Here is a 13,166-nt window from a genome sequence, read left to right on the forward strand (position 1 = left end):
AGAGTGATTAGAGGGACAATAGAGCCCTGAGTACCAGACCATTAAGACCTGAAGGTTGTTAGCAAGTTGGGTAAGAGGAGATTAACGTGACGGTCACATGGAATTTTCCTGCGGTCATGACTCATGGCTGCCGGTGTGGCGGTAATACAGTCACCACAACAGCCCTAGCCTCACTCTCATTCATTTGCTTCCTCTTGGTTCAAACACCACATCTATAGGTACAGTAAGACTGCCAGTACAACAGTGAAGTGTTGAACTCTGTGAAACAGTTTGGGCAGACGACTGATGTTTTTTAGTTTGAACTGAGCTGTGCTGGAGATACAGGCATCTGCACCACTTCAAAGCAAAGCTGTCCACAATGGACTCTCATGAGGGTTAATGTGATTAAGTTTGATGCGGATTAAAGATTTCCAGCCAAATCCGTACGGAACGGATACAGAGATGAGAACGTGAACCTTTAACGAAGGTTCACTTTGAAACACTCCGACACTCCATCTTGGAGAAATATTTTGGGCTTAATACACTGTCACAGGATTCCCTTTTTGTTCAGCACATCAAAGAAATATTTGGACGTTTTTTGGTGTCTGCGAGTTCATTGTTTGATGAAGGCCTCCCCATGGGCTCTGAAGAACGCACAGGACATTCTGAGAACTAGAGTTTAACTCACATCCAGTAAACCACAGAGACGCACAGTGCTGCAGGTGCCTTTCTAGCCACTAGCCAGATCCTCTAGTCTTAAGATTAGGGTGTGGTCTTTCTAGTCTCTCTGCAGGCTTGGGGTCAGGTCCAGTCCAGTATCACACACAGTCTCTGGCAGCTGTATCTCACCCCACCACCCCATCCATCTCACTAATTGGATATTTTAGCGCAGCCGGAACGTCCCGGAGCCAAGGCCAAGGACAGCCAGGAGGTTCGAAATTCAGGTTCTGCTAAGGACTCCCTGTAGAGGTTAGACTAACTGTCCACTCCTGTGCCCATGCACTGCTTAGAGGGGAAGTATTCAGCCATGCAGCTTCACGTAGCAGAGCTTTTGAATGGTATCCCCATGTCATCAATAACAAGTCATCGGATAGTTGTTTGAATTGGCCAACATGATGTCAGCTTTGGACCGGGCTGTGCTCTAAACATGTGGGCTATCCTATGATCCCTCGTTTTGGCCTTCCTCGTTTTTCCACACGAGACGGGGCTCCAATGAATCATGTGACAGGAAGCTGTCACTCACTTGTGTCTTCCATTGGGCCACATGACATAGATTATTATGACATAGGGTTATTCATTCAAACCACAGGGGATCCCTTGGGCTGATGTCCAAGTGTTTCTCCACCAAAAACGCTAACAGAATTCTCCCATTAAACTAAAGAGATGCAACAAGCCTACCAGAGAGATAGACTACAGAGGAGTAGAGTTACTTTTGATGAGTAGAGCCTTACTGCTATACACTCCAGGCTAACTACAGAGTGGAGGAACACAACGTCCACAGCTGATAACTGGGTATGGTCAAAATAACAATTACACTGCTAAACTCACATCCAATTATAGAACGAGCCACAGTGGCCAAACTAAGCTGGGGAAACGACTGGGGAAAGTGTTGACAAACAACCCAGGGGTTTGTGGAATGAGGCATAGCTGAGATGGTGTGGTGGCTGAACATAAGCAGCTGAGAGGAAATGTGCCTCTGCCGCCAACAGTGTCAAAACCTCACAGAGCACACATGCTCCACTCTGGGCTGCTTAAGGAGATCTAAAGTGAGCGATTAGTCATTCCCCTTTCACCAGCTCAATTCGGTACGTATCAAGGAAAGGAGACAATTTGAGGATTGAGGAAGCCAATAGACTATTACGATTTACCCCTAATGTCATGCACTTAGCGGCGTCAGTATGATGTGATGTGAAGAAGACGAGACATGGTGGCCATGCCCCTGCCACAAGACAGTCTGAACGGTGGCACTGGCTCTGGCCCTAGCTCTGGTCGCAAGTCAGGCAAGGGCACTGCCAGGATGCTGTTTAATTACAGAGCCAAAATGATAAGCCCCATTTAGAGAAAGAGACCCAGGATCTACCCGCTGCCAGTAAATTATAGTACGGCCGGTCCTATTTATAAACACAGAGGTCATATTTTTAACCCCGGAGGCAGACTGGTATCGAGATGGGAGATGCTACTACACGCTACATTCATTTCCTCTCCTTCTGGTTATCAGAGAGTGCAGCATGTACAGTACTGGTGTCTGTACATGCAATGCTTTCAAAGGCCATGGTCATTGCTGCTATCGCAGTTACTGAAACCCAAACAGGAGAAAGCTAAAGTGATAATGGCTTGAAATTCTATGTTGCTGTTGAAAGGAAAATGAATCAGGCACTTTGTAACAATTTTGACTTCCACTGGTGGGCTACGGGCTGCAACCTCACACAAGTACATGGCATACACACACACTTGTGGGGGGGGGTGGACCAGGCTCAGGGAGGTGGCTAGGGGTCATCTCGTAGGTGGGATACACATACCAAATCTGCGACAGAACACCCCCATGACAGCGCTCTCCTCCACCACTCTCAGGTCAGCCAACAGAGCCAGCTCCAGCCCTCCAGCCACTGCGTAGCCACTGACCGCTGCTATCAACGGCTTGGACAACACCAGTCGGGAGGGACCCTGGGAAGCACACAACATGACACACACACCCTGAGCGAGGCATGAAAAGAATACACTCCCTAAACAAGGCTGCAACTAGACTTCCTGCACAAACATACTCCCACAACAAGGAAGGACCTCGGTCTTTACAAGAATACAAGAATACACAAGCTTGAAAGACTGGCAATAGAGATAACAGATTATATACAGTGCCTTCAGAAAGTATTCATACCCCTTGACTTATTCCACATTTTGTTGTGTTACAGCCCAAATTCAAAATGGAGTCCACCTGTGGCCAATTCAATTGCTTGGACACAATTTAGAAAGAAACACACCTGTATATATAAGGTCCCATAGTTGACAGTGCATGTCAGAGCATAAACTATATCATGAAGTCCAAGGACCTGTCTGTAGATCTCCAAGATATAATTGTGATGAGACATATCTGGGGAAGGGTATAAAACATTTTCTAGAGTGTTGAAAGTTCCCAAGAGCCGAGTTGTCACCATCATTGCAAAATTGAAAAAATATGGAACTACCCAGTCTCTGCCTAGAGCTGGTCGTTCGACCAAACTGAGAAACTGGGCAAGAAGGACATTGGTCAGGGAGAGGTGACCAAGAACCCAATGCCCACTCTGAGCTATAGAGTTCCTTGGCTGAGATGGAAGAACTTGCCAGAAGGACAACCATCTCTACAGCACTTCACTAATCTGGGCTTTATGGGAGAGTGGCCAGGTGGAAACCACTCCTGAGAAAAAGGCACAAGACAGCACGCTTGGAGTTGGTAAGAACGCACGTGAAAGACTCTGAGAGCATAAGGCAAAAGATGATGTAGTCTGATGAGACAAAAATGTTGCAAAGCGCTATGTCTATAGAAAACCAGGTACAGCTCATAACTTGTCTAACACCATCCCTACTGCGAAGCATGGTGGTGGCAGCATCATGCTATGGGGATGCTTTTCAGCGGCAGGAACTGGGAGACTGGTAAGGATAGAGGGAACAATGAATGGAGCCAAATACAGGCAAATCCTTGATGAGAAACTGCTTCAGAGTGCAAACAACAGACTGAGGGGCAAAGATTTACGTTCCAACATGACAATGATCCCAAACATACAGCCAAAGCAAAATTTGAATGGCTTCAGAACAAGAATGTGAAAGTCATTGCGTGGCCCAGACTTGAATACCACTGAAAATCTGTGGAAAGACTTGAAGATTGCTGTTCACCGCTGCTCCCCATCTAACTTAACAGAGCTTGAGAAAATCTGGAAGGAAGAATGGGAGAAATTTAATAAAATTTGAATTCAGGCTGGAACACAACAAAATGTGGAATAAGTCAAGGGGTAAGAATACTTTCTGAATGCACTGTATGAAAGACATACCACAACTGAACTATTTATAAAGAGGGGTCAATAATGACAAACAGATACATTGAAAGTTAGGTTGTGTGTTATCAGTCATCAACGGTTCTGTGCACACTGATCGCGTGTGAGGGTGATGCAAAGTCAAGGAAGGTTTTTGCAGATGCGCGCACCATAGGAGCAGGACCTTTGGTGACATCTTGCTCCAATTTGAGGGAGGCAGTGTGATGGGCCAGCTCTTTCAGATCGTAACCAGCACAGAAATTCCCTCCTGGAAGAGACCACAAAATTACAAAGTATGGCAGCTGGCAACTGAAGAGGAAGGGAAAATGACGAGGATGAAAAAAAACACAACAACTTGAAGAAGAGAGGCAGGGCTGCAATTTAGAAATGAATGAGGAAATATGGCTGGCTGGCACACAAATGGTTTTCTGCTCTTGGCTTGGGCTCAGTCTCTCTTTACTGCACAATGCTCTCATTAATGGTAGAATAACGCACCCTGACCAAAGCCCCTTCCATTGGATTCATGTGGTAATTACAACATTACCCAGGAGGCCTACAAACACTAAGTCACAGGCGCTGAGGCGGAGGGCTGTAAAACGGTGTGACCGCTCTGTTTCTAACTGTAATGAGACTGAGGATGAGAAATGTGCTACAACACCCCTCCACTGAGACTGGCTTGATTACAGCAGCAGTGGATCTGAGGAGGAGTGTTCTTTAAAAGGCTGTGTCTGTGTAATTATATGCCGGTGCTTTCTGGATTTGATTGAATCTGTACGAAGACATATTGTAAAAGGACTATATCAGGAGATATTATGATATAATTTTCTGTTTTTAAAACTGATGAGAGCATATTGTGACTTCATGGTGAGTTTAGAATCAGAGAAACAAGCTACAACCAATATGCAAATTGTGCAGTGCACACAACTCTTTGGGGAAAAGCACTTTAAAAGTATTTTATTATTGATATTAATGGAAAAGTTGAAGTAACATACCCACATCTCAAGTTTGGATTTGGCCTCACGCGACAACACTTTATCGTATGTTCTCTACAATGGGGATAAAATGGCCTCATTGAAAGGTGCTACAACAGTGACCTTTGCAGCTATTTCAGCAGTTAGCAAACCTACAGATTCCCCCATCCCCCTTACTATAAAAACAGAGAAATACGATTCCAAAAAACTCAAAATATGTGCCAACAGATTTATAACAAAATTTATAACAGAGGTAATTACTCATAATTTAGTGAAAAGTACTGAAACAATTCTCCCAAAATGGCGATGAAAATTATCATGTTTTGGACTAATTTGGACCAAATAGCTTCCTTATGGCTGCACTGTTAGTATTCCAGACTGGACATGTCTAGCTGTCACCTCCACAAGTAAAGAGATTAGTATTTACCAGGGCAGTACCACATTTCAACCTACAAACTGGATTTACACTCCAATTAACAACGATGGCCAGCACAGGAATCCAAGTGCACTCTGCCAGATTCGTCCATTACGTTGGTCAAAGTTAAGCCAAATAACACAAGGCAATTACCGACACACTATTTTCAGTTCAGCGCCGAAGTGACCAGCATTTAGCAGCCGTCATTTCTGGGTTACAGCTTTGAGGTGTTTAAGCATTAACATAAAGCCTCTCTGCCGACGCTACACTCTAAGAGAGGAGAATTGATCCTGGTTGAAAAAATAATTTCCATTGTGGGAGTTCATTTGGATGGGGTGAGATTATCTTTTGGAGAGGTATTAAGTGTGTATAATTCTCGCTCCCTGGTTGACACAGAGCAGGGCCCTAGAAGCTGTGAGCATACATATGTTAATACAGACACTGCGGCGGCCGTCATGGCTGGCTCTCAGGACCCCTGTGAGCCCATCTCCTGGATGCTGTTAAATCAGGGCTAATTAGGCAGTGTGAGCGGGGGATGAGGAGGAGGAGTGGAGGATGTGATTCCCACTCATGGCTTCTAGCGCCTGCAGTTAGCCGGCGAAATGATTCAAAGTGAGTTTGATCTCTCACCCCAGCTGATTGGGCAGCATTGTTCTACATGTGTAATTAAGGATATCTAAATAATTGGTGACTGTTTATAGTGTGTTATTGGGAGCCCGCCCACATAATTATATTCTGCCGAAATGATAAGGAAGTCATGTTCTTAAGGGGTTATTATGAACACCTTGCTATGTAGGAATAAGATATATACAGTGCCTTCAGAAAGTATTCATACCCCTTGACTTATTCCACATTTTGATGTGTTACAGCCAGAATTCAAAATGGATGATTCTTTTTTACCCATCTACACACAATATCCCATAATAACAAAGTGAAAACATGTTTTTAGAAATGTTTTTATCGAAGGCACTGTAAATATCATAATAGCCTGAATGTAAATGTCCTTATTAGCATTCTGTTGTCAAAGACATACAAAATATACCGTTTCCATCCAATAAAAGGGGTGTAATTGCATCTCTATGAGTTTGCTGTCTACTGTTCTGTATGTCTGGGGGAGAGTGGGATGTCATGTTTGTACGTGTAACTGTTAGTGAGCCGTGGAAAGAAAATACATCAGGTGTTTTTTTAATAAAAAAAGAATATTCATTTTGGGTCAAAAAACACTAAAATCACCAGAAATTCAGCTAAAATGTGTTAAATTTAGGAAATCTGTTCTGAAGTATTCCCAAAATTAAAATAGAAAAGTGCCTTCAGAAAGCATACTTTCTGCAGACTTATTCCACATTTTGTTTACAGCCTGAATTCAACATGGATTCTTTTTTTCTCACACAAATGACACACAATACCCCATAATAAAAAACATGTTTTTAAAAAGGTTTACAAATGTATTGTAAATGAAATACATAAATCCAATTTACATAACTATTCACACCCCTGAGTCAATACATGTTAGAATCACCTTTAGCAGCGATTACAGATGTGATTCTTTCTGGATTAGTCTCTAAGAGCTTTGCACACCTGGATTGTACAATATTTGCACATTATTTTAGACAGCCATTTTTCAGTCTTGCTATAGATTTTCAAGCAGATTTAAATCAAAATTGTAACTAGGCCACTCAAGAACATTGTTTGCCGTCTTGGTAAGCAAGTCCAGTGTATATTTGTCCTGGTCTTTTAGGTCTTTGTTCTGCTAAAAGGTGAATTTGTCTAAAGACTTAACCAGGTTTTCCGCTAGGATTTTGCCTGTGCTTAGCTCTATTCCATAAATGTTTATCCTACAAAACTCCCTAGTGATTGTCAATGGCAAGCATGGCAAGCATACCCATAACATGATGACAGTCATGATGATGATGACATGCTTGAAAATATGAAGTTGTACTCAGTGATGTGTTGTGTTGTACTTGCCCCCATCCAACACAACAGTTTTACTTTAGTGCCTTATTGCAAACCGGATGCATGTTTTGGAATATTTGTATTCTGTACAGGCTTCCTTCTTTTCACTCTGTCATTTAGGTTAGTATTGTGGAGTAACTACAATGTTGTTGATCCATCCTCAGTTTTCTCCTATTACATCAATTAAACCCTGTAACTGTTTTAATTGGCCTCATGGTGACATCCCTGAGTGGTTTCCTTCCTCTCCGGCAACAGAGTTAGTAAGGATGCCTGTATATTTGTAGTGACTGGGTGTATTGATACACCATCCAAAGTGTATTTAATAACTTCACCATGCTCAAAGGGATATTCAATGTCTGCTTTTTATTTGTATTTTTACCCATCTACCAATAGGTGCCGTTCTTTGTGAGGCATTGGAAAACCTCCCTGGTCTTTGTGGTTGAATCTGTGTTTGAAATCCACTGTTCGACTGAGGGACCTTACAGATAATGGTATGTGTGGGGTATAGAGATGAGGTAGACATTCAAAAATCATGTTAAACACTATTATTGCACACAGAGTGAGTCCATGCAACATAGTGACTTGTTAAGCAAATATTTACTCATTAACTTATTTAGGGATTGCCATAACAAAGGGACTGAATACTTATTAACTCAAGACATTTCAGCTTTTCATTTTTAATTCATATGCATAAAAATGGAAAAAAACATAATTCCACTTTGAAGTTATGGGGTATTGTGTTTAGGCCAGTGTCACAAAATCTCAATTTAATCCATTTTAAATTCAGGCTGTAAAACAACAAAATGTAGAAAAAGTCAAGGGACATGAAAACGTTCTGAAGGTACTGTATGTGATCGTGTCTCAATGTATAAAATGATTGTATTTAAAAAATAATCTATTTTCGTGCTTAGTTGTGGTCAACTTGCAGTGTACACATTATTATAATTATGTTCCAGCCCCGACCATCCGCTACGACAAAAATCGGCTTGTGGCTGAATCTAGTTGCCTACTACTGCAATATATCATCATCAGCCATGTCTCTGGTGTTGTCATAGAGACCCTCTTTGCTTGTCTCTATGTGCTAATGTCATGGGCGGGATCTGAACCGAGGTCTACTGCAGAAGAAACCAACATCTTAACTATTGGTCCAAGAAGAAATTCCCTCTGACAGATTTTGAAGTCCCAGGCGGGGCTACCTCATCATGTGACCATGAGCAACTGCTACATTAACCTGCTGACCTAGCCTAGATGCCAGTCAGTTTCTGCTCTCTTGCCAACTCTTTCTGGAATTATCATTCAAAACACGTTTGACTTGACAATGGACTAGGCAAAAGCACAAACAGATCTGGGACCAGGCTACTGCTGACCTGCCATCAGAGGCTTTGCTGAGCTCCTGTCTGTAGTGTGCAAGGTGTATGTCTAACCGTTGCCATGCAGCACTGCTACGGTCAGGGCGGGGTCGCTGTCGAAGGCCGTGAGCTCGTCCAGCAGCCGTCCAGCCGTCTCCTGGTTCACCGCGTTCCGCACCTCGGGCCGGTTGATCGCCACGGTGACCACTGACCCCCTCCTCTCCTTCACCACAGTCCGCCCGGCGACTGCACAACAATGGGAGAGAAGAGAAGTGAGACCGCAGCACTTAGAAAGAAATGTCCCCAAAGCTGGGACTGGAATAGATCATGGCTGAGGATGAAGCTCTGTGGCAGAGAGCGTACAGTTGACTTGACATATTTACGGTAAGAAAAAGGGACCGAAATCAAGGTAGTTGCATCCAAAATAACTTCAACAAAAGAGATGAGAGATCCAACATCACCCCACCCATCCTACAATCATACAAAGTAAACAGTGTGAGAGCCAAAACACAATTCCATATAATATAGTATATGAAATAGTGTGACTTGATTCAATATTGACTACAATTTCATATTCCAATTGGAAGTCCTTGGAAGTCAAGGACAGTAAATTGAGTGTGCAGAACTCCACACAAATTATATCCACATATCCTAAATGCCTGTTTTGTAACAAAGTGATACATAATGGCGCATGTTTTGAGAAATATATGTCTCAAATATTTTATGAATATACTAGGCTCCACATTCCACTCTGCCGCATGTCCATGGTCTGGTCTGAAAGCAAGTATTTGCTGCCCTCGGCTGCCAGAGATATGCCATTGCATATGACAACTGTGTTCTTCGACGTACTACCTTTCTCTGATTCCTTTCCGGCTGTAGTGCTGTAAGGGCTATTTTTCTCAGAATACTTTTTTCCAAGTAACCGGACTAGGGCAGTAGCAGCTCGCCAGCTCAGATTTCTAGCTAACAAAGCACGTGTCGTACTCTGACACGCTCGGAGAGTCATAGTTGTGATTGACAAGCACAAATAGAAACTTCTGAAGCTTACAGGAACTAAAGTAGCCCTATTTCAAAAGTGAATGTCCCTTATGCACACCTACAAACAAAATCAAATAAAAATGTCTACCCATCAACAAACGTTCCAATGTTTACTAATAATGTGCAGCACCTTGCAAGTTCCCCCCCAGAAACAAGGCAAGCTGTAAGTAAGGTTCTGCACATGATTGGAGCATGCAGGGGTGTTAAACACAAGTGCAGACAGGAGAGGGCAAAGTTGAGCCATTTCTTGCACTGCAGTTGCACATTCCCGCACAGAGGTACATTTTCTGTAGAAAAGAAAGTTCCTAAGCACAGATGAATAGTTGTTAGTTAGAAGTACAGTGCCTCTTGACTAAGTCTACCTCTTCCCAGAAAAGGATTATCTTATCATCAAATCATGACAATTCTATTTATCCATCTTCAGTCAATAATTGTATACAGTAACAATTTATACTATTGTGTCTGTCTACAGCAAACTATTAGGTCTTTCCACCACACATTAAATTCAGAGCTCACAACTTTTTTTCAGGTTTCTTTTTTAATAAAAGGAGGTTCCTCTTGCATTTATACAGTTTAAGGCATCATGCACACAAAAAAATAAACGATACAAAAGCGTACTCTTCTTCTACCTAAAATAATAACAGGCTAACTTTTTTATAGATTTGCTGGTTAAAAATATGTCTTTACAAATATGGCATTAGCTGGCATGTCAGTGAATCTAAAAGCAGGCTTTGTGCCCAACCATAACCTGCTTTCACAGTATTTGTAAACATGACTTCAGCAAAATAGATCTGAGATTAAGAGTGTATGCTTTGAACATTGGCAAAAGTCCCCCAGAAGCATGCGGTTATTTGTCCTAAATGATATGTACAATGCAGGTTTACCTTAAACACAGATATTCATTATTAAGATAAGATTCAGACATTAAACAAACATTATGAACAATGACAGACAGAACATAATGTCTTTATATCCTATCCCAGAGTCCCAGTCATCTTGATCAAGGAAGACACGTGGATGTGGGAAGGATTTGGCTTTGGCACAGTTGTGTCCAGTTGTGCTGTTGGATCTACTATACAACGTTGAAAACCATGGATAGATACTGTTCATAAGAAACCTGGATCCAGCCGTCTTGGTCTGTGTCGTACCTCCTGAACACGTCGGTCAACCTCTGAAAGTGACAAAGAACATTTTACAGTAGATCTTGACTTAGACATACTAGCCAGTACAGATGCCATTTTGGTAAATAAACATCAATGGCCTCTTTCCCAGTCACACATTAAGCCTAGTCCAGGACTAAAAAGCATTCTCAATTGAGATTCTACATTGAAAGAGTTTAGTCAAGGACTAGGCTTAATCTGTGTCTGAGAAACCAGCCCAAAATACCATACTGAGCCAACACAAAGTCCAATTTCAACATGGGCTGTATATACTGTACACACAATATTTTGACAAAACAATGTAGGCTACATAACCAGTGCTATGTGCACAGGAAGCCCAGTAGGACGGTTACCTGTAGAACGATACAACACTGGATGAAGTCATCAAAGGCCACTTGTCCCTTCCTCTGCCTGTCAAACTTCTCTATGAGAGTATTGTAGAACTGGTCAGAGAGGCGATACCCTGAGGAGGACAGAGAATAGTCAACATCACAGAAACACATCTGTTCAACAACCCTTAACCAATTTGTAACATGCATAGGGCTTTCACCTGCTTACTTCACATACAGGACTAAGAACTACTACATTTCAATAAGGGTAGAAAACAACAACATGCATGCGAGGCGAACAATTAATATTGTCATGCATCTACACAACTATTTTGGCACATATCTTTATCCAGGCTCATGCATGTTGACCTTACTTGATCTTACAGAAAGGCATTAGAATATCGGATCTGACCTTGTGAACCACAGAAATGAATGTAACTGGTATAGCGGTTGGCCCGCCACCAGTATGGTCAAATAAAGAAGGCATACTTTGCTCACCGAATCCAGTCAGTGCCTGCTTAAGCTCGTTCTTGTCGATGAAGCCCGAGTTGTCTCTGTCGTAGGTGCGGAAGATGTTCTGCCAGTCCGTGATGTACTTCCACACTCCGGCAAACTCGTTGAAGTTCACCCCTCCTTTGTTCTCCCTGTCAAACATGGCTGTAAGACGGAAGTCAATAGAGAAGATATGAGTGAGAGCTAGAGGTCTGTTCAGAAGGGTGCAATGTTACAAAACAATGTTCAGATAGAAATGCATTTTGTAGAATATGTATGTTTTATTCTGTCTTAGTCTTATAGAATCAGGCACCATGTAAACTTTATTCATTATATTTCTCTCCTCAAAATTCTGAAATGTTACTACACTGAATAGACCCCTGAGAAACACCACCTAAGAAGAAGGGACAGCTGGGAAGTGTAGTTCAATGCTAGAAGGCATAACGTCAACACACTGGACTAAGGACTACCATAGCATCTGTTATGACACAGAGTTAAAGAAATCTTGCCCGTTTGAACTTTCCCCTGCGGTTTAATCCAATTACATCCTAACAAAGTGCTTCATCGCATGGAAGGCCCAGGGCTGGTCGGCTGGATGGCCATTTGAATACAACTGATTTACTGTGTACAGTACAGTCAGAGTGGGAAGCAATGGTGGATTATTGAGATTCAAAATAATAGCACTAAATATAAAACTAGTTGTATCTTCTTAGTATATTTTTCTATTCATATTCAGCTACACTTGGACTAAAGCAGATTCCAGCTAGTGAAAGGGTAAGTGTGTAAGCCAATCAATAGTCAGTGGATGGTTATAGATAGATGCCTTAAGAAATAAAAAAACACCTCCTGTTTGTTAGAAAGAAATGCTCCTTATTCCCCCTTTTACCAATAGCTGCATGCTTCCACTTAACTGGGGAGACGGGTTGAAATGTGTCACGTTAATGAAAAGGGTTGCTATGGGGATAACGTATAAAACAATGGTAGTACACCAGGTCAGAACAATATAGGCTTGTCATTGTGCAAGTTTGTTTGTGTGTCATGGGTCAAAGAGGGACAAATACTCACATATGATTGATCGGACTGTCACTGGGTTGAAAGGTGTCCATGTACCTACAGAGAGAAGATAGTCATTGTTGTTCAACAATCTTTTCTCTAAGACATTCTGCCACAAAAAGTTAAATTGCACAGGACGGCTGTGCCAAGTTAATTAATACATTTGGACTTTAATGAACTAGGCTATTTATAACAGAACAAGAAGAAGAGGGAAATAGGCCAAGTAAAGAGTTAGGAGGACTTAAGCAACCATTCTGTTCTTATCTTGGGTATTCTTTTTACCAAGCCAGTATTTTGGGTAACAGAGGAGAACTGCTGGAGATTTATCAGGGTTTCTTAAACCTTGCTGACTCACCATCTCAACCTTTTCACTCTCACTGCTCTGAGGGGGGAGAGAAAGCGATAGAGCGAGAGATAGAGGAG

The 13,166-nt window shown here is 42.2% G+C and overlaps 3 protein-coding genes across 6 annotated transcripts in view; 1 reads left to right on the forward strand and 2 right to left on the reverse strand.

Moving 5' to 3' along the window:
• zgc:101569 (enoyl-CoA hydratase) overlaps positions 1-9,862 on the reverse strand; it is a 25,908-nt gene extending 16,046 nt beyond the window's left edge. The window contains exons 1-4 of one of the 2 annotated variants that reach the window (XM_021562661.3): positions 9,524-9,862; positions 8,747-8,917; positions 4,154-4,251; positions 2,499-2,643 (exon numbers count right to left, since the gene is read on the reverse strand). In XM_021562661.3, coding sequence (XP_021418336.1) covers positions 2,499-2,643; positions 4,154-4,251; positions 8,747-8,917; positions 9,524-9,677 — 568 coding nt within the window. In that variant the 5' untranslated portion in view covers positions 9,678-9,862. The remainder of the gene's footprint in view (positions 1-2,498; positions 2,644-4,153; positions 4,252-8,746; positions 8,918-9,523) is intronic. The other variant, XM_090199554.1, reaches the window with a different exon arrangement.
• rec8b (REC8 meiotic recombination protein b) overlaps positions 8,418-13,166 on the forward strand; it is a 24,606-nt gene continuing 19,857 nt past the window's right edge. For both annotated transcript variants that reach the window (XM_021562658.3, XM_021562660.3), the window contains exon 1: positions 8,418-9,055. In XM_021562658.3, the coding sequence (XP_021418333.2) occupies positions 8,928-9,055 (128 nt within the window). In that variant the 5' untranslated portion in view covers positions 8,418-8,927. The remainder of the gene's footprint in view (positions 9,056-13,166) is intronic.
• The window catches only part of pdcd6 (programmed cell death 6), an 8,392-nt gene continuing 5,454 nt past the window's right edge, over positions 10,229-13,166 (reverse strand). The window contains exons 3-6 of one of the 2 annotated variants that reach the window (XM_021562208.3): positions 12,756-12,800; positions 11,688-11,855; positions 11,223-11,332; positions 10,229-10,880 (exon numbers count right to left, since the gene is read on the reverse strand). In XM_021562208.3, coding sequence (XP_021417883.1) covers positions 10,782-10,880; positions 11,223-11,332; positions 11,688-11,855; positions 12,756-12,800 — 422 coding nt within the window. In that variant the 3' untranslated portion in view covers positions 10,229-10,781. 2 annotated transcript variants of the gene reach the window in all.

This window comes from Oncorhynchus mykiss, chromosome 15 (assembly GCF_057628025.1).
Source record: "Oncorhynchus mykiss isolate SJ-2025 chromosome 15, ASM5762802v1, whole genome shotgun sequence".
Taxonomy (NCBI): domain Eukaryota; kingdom Metazoa; phylum Chordata; class Actinopteri; order Salmoniformes; family Salmonidae; genus Oncorhynchus; species Oncorhynchus mykiss.